This window comes from Bubalus bubalis, chromosome 3, assembly GCF_019923935.1.
Source record: "Bubalus bubalis isolate 160015118507 breed Murrah chromosome 3, NDDB_SH_1, whole genome shotgun sequence".
NCBI lineage: Eukaryota > Metazoa > Chordata > Mammalia > Artiodactyla > Bovidae > Bubalus > Bubalus bubalis.
Window position 1 is genome coordinate 165,815,061 of NC_059159.1, and position 9,839 is coordinate 165,824,899.

At 42.3% G+C, this 9,839-nt stretch overlaps 1 protein-coding gene across 1 annotated transcript; it reads right to left on the bottom strand.

Annotated features, from left to right (window-relative positions):
- Positions 1 to 2,587: 2,587 nt before the first annotated feature.
- LOC102400348 (cytochrome c oxidase subunit 7A2, mitochondrial-like) lies at positions 2,588 to 3,094 on the bottom strand. Its single transcript, XM_044940510.2, has one exon. It carries the CDS (start codon positions 2,989 to 2,991, stop codon positions 2,740 to 2,742), a length of 252 nt encoding a protein of 83 aa, XP_044796445.1. The 5' UTR covers positions 2,992 to 3,094; the 3' UTR covers positions 2,588 to 2,739.
- Between the last annotated feature and the right edge of the window lie 6,745 nt (positions 3,095 to 9,839).

Sequence of the window (9,839 nt, forward strand, 5' to 3'; positions counted from 1 at the left end):
TTGGGTAGACAACCAAGTGTCTGCCTCACCAATCTTTGTATTTTTTTTTTTTTTCCAATCTTAGACACAAAATGTGATATCTCATATTTTTGTTTATGTTTGCTTTTTAATTCAGTTGGGCATTTCTTCCGTATTTCTTGGCCATTTAAAATTTTTATTTTATAATTTTCTTGTCTATATCCATGGCCTATTTTTCTCCTGGCATATTCATTTTTCTTATCAAATTGTAAGAGTTCTTTGTTTATTATTTTTCTAGTGGTCCTGTTATTTCCTTCCCCATTCCTTTGCTCTGGATCAGGCAATCGTGAGTTCTTTCTTTTCCTTCAGTCCCATATACTTTCCAAATTTACCTTCTTGGAGCTGTTGCCAAAATTCTTTCCTTTATAACAGACTCATCCCTGGTCTAGTGCAGAACAGTTTCCCACCAAACATCTCATCAGTCCCCAGTCTACTGTATTCTTTTAGAATAAATGTCGCATCCTCTTTTCCTCTTCCAATTGCAGATGCCCCAACTATGGCTCTCTTTGGACGTCGCCATGGTCTCACAAAAGTTTTCCTCCCTCCAGTGCCCTCTCTTTCATCCATCCTGCAGTATATCAGTGACAAACACTAAGGTGTGGATAACACAGCTTCACAGCCTTTGTGACTAAGGCTGCCCTCTGGCTTGCTCAGTGGCCTCTAGACTTCTAAGCCTAGAATGTAAAATGTGCTCTGTTCTGTTCCAAACATCCTTTCTCACTGTTGCCTTCTGCTCCTATGAGAGCAGTCTACTGTGCCGAATCCTGCTCTCTGCCATGTCCTTTCTTGCTTTCTCTCATGCCCTTATGGTGAAATCTCACCCATTTCTCAACACCCACCTCAGAGCTACCACCTTAGCAAAGTCCTCCCAGGTGCCTCAAGTCAGAATGACCTTCTCTTTCCTCTTTTGTAAGCATTTTTATTTACTGCCTGTGTTTGAGTGTTTAGGATGTCTTACTTGTATCACTCACTGTCCCATGCATGTGGGGCTCTCCACAGCCCTCATCACCTCCTAGAGTTTATGTGGAGGGATGCTCAGTGTGAGTTGCTGAATCTGTTAGTGCTCAATAAATGCCTGACCATAACAATTCCTCTTGGTGTGCAATTAACCTGGGGGTCAACTTAAATTTGATTGCCATTTAGCACTTGCTGGAGCAAGGCTGATAACCACTACATACAAAAACACTTTTGGGAAAGGAGGTGTTTTCCACAGTCTCTTTGTAGTATGGATTTTCAAGCCTCAGTTTTGATTTGTTAGCAGATGACTCCATGATGGTACTTCAATCAATCAACCCTTTTAGCTATTTTAAGTGAATTCAGCCTTGAAATTGCAACTACAAACAAATCTTTATAAGTCATGCTAAATTATGGGGAATGGAATCAATTGTAGAAATGTACATTTCTAGTTCCTCTTAATAAACTTTAAAAGATATATAATAGCCAGTAGTTATTGACAATTTGCTACACATCATGCACTATTTTAAGTACTCTGCTGCTACTGCTAAGTCATTTCAGTCGTGTCTGACTCTGTGTGACCCCGTAGATGGCAGCGCAGCAGGCTCCCCCGTCCCTGGGATTCTCCAGGCAAGAACACTGGAGTGGGTTGCCATTTCCTTCTCCAGTGCATGAAAGTGAAAAGTGAAAGTGAAGTTGCTCAGTCGTGTCCGACTCTTCACTACCCCATGGACTGCAGCCTACCAGGCTCCTCCATCCATGGGATTTTCCAGGCAGGAGTACTGGAGTGGGGTGCCATTGCCTTCTCCGTTAAGTACTCTACATATGTGAATTAATTTAATCCTTATCATACTTTTAAGAGATAGGTACAGTGATCATTTTCATCTTAGATATGGGAAACTGAGGCCAGAGAGTTTCAGAAACTTGCTTTAAGTCACAAAGCTATTAAGTAGAGGAACCAGGATTTAAATCCAAGTAGTTGGATTTCTCAACTTGCACAGTGAAATGAACTCTGAGTTGTATTTTCACTGACCACCAAGGAGATAAGTAGTTCTTTCAAAGCCATTCAATGTAAATTACTTTTTAAGCAACCTTAAGTTTTCAGGGACAGGAGGACAAAAAGGAAAAGACTTGGGTGGGGAAACTTTTGGGCTACGTCTCCAGTTATAAGAATTAAAAGCTTTATTCTTCTGCCATCTCACATTACTCTTGGTTTTCTTGCTAGAACTCCTGATGATCTGGAAGGCCCAGTTAAGAATGCAGAGAGATGATGGGAGGTAAGTTAGAAGGAACATTACAGAAACTGCAGTTTTGTGCTGCTGTGATGAATTTTCTGTTTTGCGAAGATAAGCTTTTTGTAGATTTTAACAACTATGATATTACTTCCCTGGTGGCTCAGACAGTAAAGTCACAATGTCTGCCTACAATGTGGGAGAGCCGGATTCTATCCCTGGGTCAGGAAGATCCTCTGGAGCAGGAAATGGCAACCCACTCCAGTACTCTTGCCTGGAAAATCCCATGGATGGAGGAGCATGGTAGGCTACAGTCCATGGGGTCGCAAAGAGTTGGACACGACTGAGCTACTGAACTGAACTGATGGTATTTTATTTATTTATTTTTTTTCATGGTAAAGACTGCTTTATTGGTGGCAGCTAATACAAGTCAATAAATATTGATCCCCAAAGAACTCAGTTATGTATCAGATTACTGGTCCACAGACAGCTGAATGGAATTGAATCAACTGATTGCTGGGAGGATAAACTCAAGTCAATCCTGCTTCTTGGGAAATGAAGCCACAGCCAGTTCATACATGGCATATGCCGTTCCACCAACTGTAAGAACCATGGTGGCTCTATACAGGAGGGCATCAGCCATCCCACCCTTCAGATGCACTGGAATTCCATTATCCTCCTGAAACAGCTTTTGTTTCTCTGGAACCTTATTTTCAAACTGCCTGCGTGAAGAAGTATTTATGGTCCTCTTAGCAATCTGACGGAGAGCCAGAAGATTCCGTAGCATCTTGGCTCAGTTACTACCCACCAACCGCAACAACTGACCACCAGCAACGAGAATGCCCCACGCTGGAACCGGAACTACCTTCTTGATGGTATTTTAATCATTTAATGAGAATGTGCCTGCCAATTTCTCTACCAATGGCATCCTAGAATAAAAGGATTTATCCTAATGGGATAAAACTGTAAATCTCTTTTGAAAAAAGAAAAATAAATCCTTTGATTTATTTTCCCTGCTGTCTGTAGAACATGTATTATGAAATACGCTTAGCAGTGATTCTCAAAGTGTAGTCTGGGGATCCTTAGGGGTCCCTTGGACCCTTTCAAGGAGTCCATGAGGCCAAGACTATTTTCATAGTGATACTGCGATATTATAGAAATTTTTCACACTCATCCTCTCACAAGTGCACAGTGGAGTTTTCCAGAGGCAGCAAGTTGAATGCAGAAGCAGACCTGAAAAACTTTTGGCTTTTCTTAAGCCAAACATTAAAGAGATCTCCAAAATGAAAAAAAAAAAAAAAAGTGCGACTTTTCACAGTAAGTTATTTTTGTTTTTGCTCTTTGCAACCCCATGGACTACAATGCATGAAATTCTCCAAGCCAGAATACTGGAGTGGGTAGCTGTTCCCTTCTTCAGGGGATCTTCCTAACCCAGGGATTGAATCCAGGTCTCCCACATTGCAGGTGGATTCTCTACTAGCTGAGCCATGAGGGAGGCCCAAGAATACTGGAGTGGGTAGCCTATCTCTTCTCTGGTGAATCTTCCCAACCCAGGAATCGAACTGGGGTCTCCTGCATTGCAGATGGATTATTTACCAACTGAGATATCAAGGAAGCCCTTTTGAAAAATACTTTCATAAAAATATGTTGTTTGTGTTAACCCATTACAATGTAATGGATTTATTCCTGTTGTTTTAAAATAAATATTCTCAAATGATCAGTTTTAATTCATGATACTTTGGTCACCTAATGCAAAGAGCTGACTCATTTGAAAAGACCCCGATGCTGGGAAAGACTGAAGGCAGGAAGAGAAGGGGATGACACAGGATGAGATGGTTGGATGGCATCACCGACTCAATGGACATGAGTTTTGGTAAATTCCAGGAGTTGCTGATGGACAGGGAGGTCTGGAGTGCTGCAGTCCATGGGGTCACAAAGAGTCGGGCACAACTGAACTGAACTGAATTCATAATACACTCCATATCAGTAGGTATGACCCATGTAAGCAAAAGCTCTTTAAGATTCTCAATCAATTTAGGAGTGAAAGAAGATTCTGAGACCATAAAGTGTGAGAACCATGGATATAGACTAAGATCTAAGTCATGAGTTATATTTAGGTTATACTCTTAGATCATGATTTCATCTCTGTATGTGCTGAATATTTATTTAATGCTTGAAGTGTATTCATTTAGTTATTCACAGATTCAGTGGCTATTTGTTGAATGCTTGCTGTGTGCCGGTGCTGCATGGACCATTGAGAGTACAGTGGGGAGCAAGACAGCCTTTCCTCCCTGAGCTTAACCTTGACATTCATTCATGCAGCTTTTCCTTTACCAGTGATACCCAGGATCTGCTCTAGTCTTAGCAGAGCCCCCAAAGGATTTATAATCCAGGGAGGCAAGACACCTGTGTGGAATGCTTAAGCAAATCAGGATGAATATAGTTACATCATCATTAGCAGCTCTCATGATATAGGAGCTCAGACAAGGGAGAAATCAGTGTGGATTGGTATGATAAGGAATTCTGGAACTGGACTTCAACCCCGAAGGACAGTCAGGCTTAAGAGAGCCCAGTTTGAGAGGAAGGGGCCAGGCTGGGTGGGGGAATAAGTGAGCAGATTTGTGGAGGTGAATCACTGTCACTGTCCAGCATATAGGGATGGAAAGAGGCCTGCCTCATGGAAGAGTCTCACGGAGGGGAACTCCTGGGTTTTCTTCTGAGGTTGATGGAAACCTCCTTATGTCTTCTAAGATGCTGGTCATCTGCTGTGATGGGTCTCCTGGATGTGATTACAAATCTGTGCCATCATTTAGTTCAGTTTAGTTCAGTCGCACAGTCGTGTCTGACTCTTTGCAACCCCATGAACTGCAGCACACCAGGCCTCCCTGTCCATCACAAATTCCCGGAGTCCACTCAAGCTGATGTCCATTGAGCCGGTGACACCATCCAACCATCTCATCCTCTGTCGTCGCCTTCTCCTCCTGCCCTCAATCTTTCCCAGCATCAGGGTCTTTTCAAATGAGTCAGCTCTTCGCATCAGGTGGACAAAGTATTGGAGTTTCAGCTTCAGCATCAGTCCTTCCAATGAACACCCAGGGCTGATCTCCTTCAGAATGGACTGGTTGGATCTCCTTGCAGTCCAAGGGACTCTCAAGAGTCTTCTCCAACACCACAGTTCAAAAGCATCAATTCTTTGGCACTCAGCTTTCTTTATAGTCCAACTCTCACATTCATACATGACTACTGGAAAAACCATAGCCTTGACTAGATGGGGATTGTTGGCAAAGTAATGTCTGCTTTTGAATACTCTGTCTAGGTGGGTCATAACTTTCCTTCCAAGGAGTAAGCATCTTAATTTCATGGCTATAATCACCATCTGCAGTGATTTTGAAGCCCCCCAAAATAAAGTCAGCCACTGTTTCCACTATTTCCCCATCTATTTCCCATGAAGTGATGGGATCAGATGCCATGATCTTAGTTTTCTGAATGTTGAGCCAACTTTTTCACTCTCCTCTTTCACTTTAATCAAGAGGCTCTTTAGTTCCTCTTCGCTTTCTGCCACTTATGAGTGGTATCATCTGCATATCTGAGGTTATTGATATTTCTCCCGGCAATCTTGATTCCAGCTTGTGCTTCTTCCAGCCCAGCATTTCGCATGATGTACTCTGCATATAAGTTAAATAAGCAGGGTGACAATATACAGCCTTGACGTGCTCCTTTTCTTATTTGGAACCAGTCTATTGTTCCATGTCCAGTTCTAACTGTTGCTTCCTGACCTGCGTACAGATTTCTCAAGAGGCAGATCAGGTGGTCTGGTATTCCCATCTCTTTCAGAATTTTCCAATTTATTGTGATCCACACAAAGGCTTTGGCATAGTCAATAAATCAGAAATAGATGTTTTTTCTGGAACTCTCTTGCTTTTTCGATTATCCAGCAGATGTTGGCAATTTGATCTCTGGTTCCTCTGCCTTTTCCAAAACCAGCTTGAACATCTGGAAGTTCATGGTTCACATATTGCTGAAGCCTGGCTCAGAGAGTTTTGAGCATTACTTTACTAGCGTGTGAGATGAGTGCAATTGTGCCATCATTCAGTGTTTCCCAAACTTGCAAGACCCCAAACTTTCCCAAATAACAGAATTATCTGTAAGGACTTGTTAAGGTCATAGATTCCAGGGCTTCATCCAAGATGTACTAATCTGGAGAGGGGCCTCGTGTTCTGTGTCTTTATCAGTCATACTAGGTGATTTTCTTTTTTTTTTAATTATATGCAAGTTTGGGAAATGTAACTTGCCCCATTTCCAGTGATTCCAGCCTTAATGGTGCACACAGGGAAACTTTAGAAAAATGCCACTGCTTAGGCCCTACCCACAGTGACATAATCAATGACAACAAAGTGATGAAAGTAAACGTTGACTAATGATAATTTGAGTAAAATTAGCAGGGGTTTTAGTAATTTTTCATCAGTTGCACTGTGTTTCTGACAGTCTAGGAATCAGTTAGGAATATCATATCTGTGTCAGATAACAGTGTTTATCTAGTTTCAAGATGCCAAGAATCCAGCAGTGCAGACAGGGTGTGTTTATTGGTGGGGTGGAGGTCACTTGCTTTGAAGAAGAATAAAAGAACATTTACTGTTGCTTCGGGCTACCAGTGTTTGTTCAGATCACAGCAGAAGTTGATAGCATCTGCTTGAGGCCCCACAGGAAGTAATCCCCTGGCTTCACTTAACTGGAAACTTTGGAAGGAAGGAGAGAAACAAAGTCATACCAGGGCCTCATTATTCCTGAGAACTTTTTGCATAATTGTGACGTATGTGCCACTTGATCCCACAGGAAAATCAGTTTCATTTTACTTAGAAAATGTTTGTTTTTCCATTTATGAAATCAGGGACTCTAAGTTTTGGGATGTCACGGAGTCAGAAAAATGTGAGAGGCCACTTGTCTTTACTGCTTACTATCTCTCTCTGCTCTTCCTCATTCGCTGGACCAGGCACCAGGAGACGTGAACTCTGAGCTGCCTCTGGCTACTGGCTTGCTGTGTGACCTTGAGCAAACACCTTGCCCCGTCTGGGCCTCAGCTTCCCTATCTGTTTGAAGAAAGATGTGCTCTGTTGAGCCCTTCCAGATGCATTTTTGGAAAAGTATAAACCTCACTTATGACATTTCTCTGGCTCCTTTTTAGAAAAAGAAAATGTAGTTTATAGAGCCAAAGGGTTAAACTGCACCTATAAAGAACTATGCTTGTAATGTGGTCCAGTGGAAGAGGGTCTGTGCAGGGACTTAGAAAACAGTCTGAGTAGTCAGGAAGGCATATCTGAAATTCGGAAGAAAAGAAGCGTCTGAAGCTTGACCTTCTTGGTTCATCTTCCTGCTAGGTTGGATAGTCCTGAGCTTGTTCTCTATGGGATCTGTTTTCTTCATTCATAAAATAGGGTTGATAACTGTGATACCCACCTCATGAAGTTGTTCTGACAGGTAGATAAAACGATATGCTTAGTATCTCAATAAAAACTAGCTGTCAGTATTTTCCTCTTATAATTGTGGTTGCAGTGGGTGCTTTCTCCTTTCTGTCTTGTGTCCCTTGGTAGTGTTCCAGCTTAGTTTTGTTAATGCATCTTTATTCTTTCTACTCTATAATTATTTTGGCTTGGTTCACCTAAGGAAAGAAGAAAGGAAATGCTTTTTATGAAGTGAAGTTTTAAAGAACAAATAATATACCTGGATGGTAAAATTCAAAGAAGGTGAAAAATTACCTGTATTTAATGGAGACAGAAATAGAGTGCAAAATTTGGAAAAGGTAACAGATCTCTGGGTGAGGGATTGCTTCCTAGCACTGTGCCTTTTGACCTTCATTTCCGGAGCAAGAACTTTCTATGCAAACCATTGGCATGAATCAGAGAACATCTGGGTCCTCACGAAGGGCAGCTTCCAGAGCAGAGCAAACAGTCAAGACCTTCCTGCCCCCTTAGTCTGCCTCTTATCTTCCTGGCCCCCGTCCCGGGGAATGGAACAATGACGGTAAGAAGTTCACGGCTGCAAAAGAGCTGGTCCTGAAAGTCAGCTTCATATTCTCTGTGGGTCCTTGCGTGAGTTGCTTGCCCCCTCAACCTCACTCAGAATCTGTACCTGTGAATGGGTTTGTTGGAACAGATGTTATGTTCCATGCATCGGGACTACCTAATTTTATTAAAAATACAACAAGTTCAGACACCTCAGGGATCCTGGTTCAGGAAAGTCGAAGATGAGTTGAAAGCCATTGCTCCTGAACCTGTAAAACCCTAGATGTCCTCCATTCATGACTCACCCTCCTAATGGAAGTGAGAGAATTCAAGCAAGTTTCCTCTTGCACAGGGTTGTCATCCAGTCCGTGGTTTTGGAAGTGTGAACTCCTGTGAGCCATGAGGGTTTGTCTGAAAGTCTCAGACAGAATCATGTGTGAGTCTTTCCTTTGCTTTTAGATTTGCTGTTGTTCAGTCACTGAGTCATGTCCAACTCTTTGCGACCCTATGAACTGCAGATGTCAGGCTTCCCTGTCCTTCACTATCTCCTGGAGTTTGCTCAGACTTGTGTCCGTCAAATCAATGATGCCATCCAACCATCTCATCCTCTGTTGTCCCCTTCTCCTCCTGCCCTCAATCTTTCCCAGCATCAGGGTCTTTTCAAGCGAGTCAGCTCTTTGCATCAGGTGGCCAAAGTATTGGAGCTTCAGCATCAGACCTTCCAATGAACATTCAGGGTTGATTTCCTTTAGGATTGACTGCTTTGATCTCCTTGCTGTCCAAGGGACTAATTCTTCACCACTTTGTCTTTTTAGAAGATTAGTGACATAAATTTTCATAAGTTATGATCTTTTATATCAGTATAATTAAGGACTATTTGTTAATCTAATATCTGAATTTGAGTTCCTCTGAAAACAAAGCCCAAGGCAAGGTTTTAGGTGAGATGTTTATATGGAAGGTGACCCCAGGAAGTGGAAAGAAGGGATGGGAGAAAAACCAGTAAAGGCTATGTCACTGAAGTAGTCACTGTTGTGGGCAGCTGGGCTTAATGCCTTGGGCACCCTCTGTCAATCCATATAGTTCAGTGGTTTCTAACCAAGTGATTTTTCTCAGTGGCATTTGGCAGTGTATGGAGATATTTATGGATATCACAACTGGGGAGGGCTACTGGGATCCAGGTTGCTGATAAATATCCTACAATACACAGGACAACCCCCCACAACAAGGAATAGTTCAGCCCCAAATGTCAATGGTGCTGATGTTGAGAAACCTGTCTCAGAACTGTTCCTCTTATGGATAATGACATCTACTCATCAACCCTCACCGCCTCTGGATGAAGGCTGCCTCTGGGAGTGTGAACATCTTCAAACCAGCAGGCTGTACTTGAATTAAGGCTAAGCAGGTTTCCATGGTTTTGGAGAAGTCCCTGAGGCAGAAAAGCATAAGGTAGCCTGATGTATGCTAAAATCAGGCCAAGTCAAAGGCGAAGTGACTAAATGTAATTTTCCTAGCTGAGTTTTGGGGCTGTGGAGAATATGGTACAGCTGGAAAAAAAAAAATGTAGACCCTAAAACTACCATAATTTATTTGACCATGAAAATGGTGAAGGCTGGAAATCCAATATATTACAGAGTCA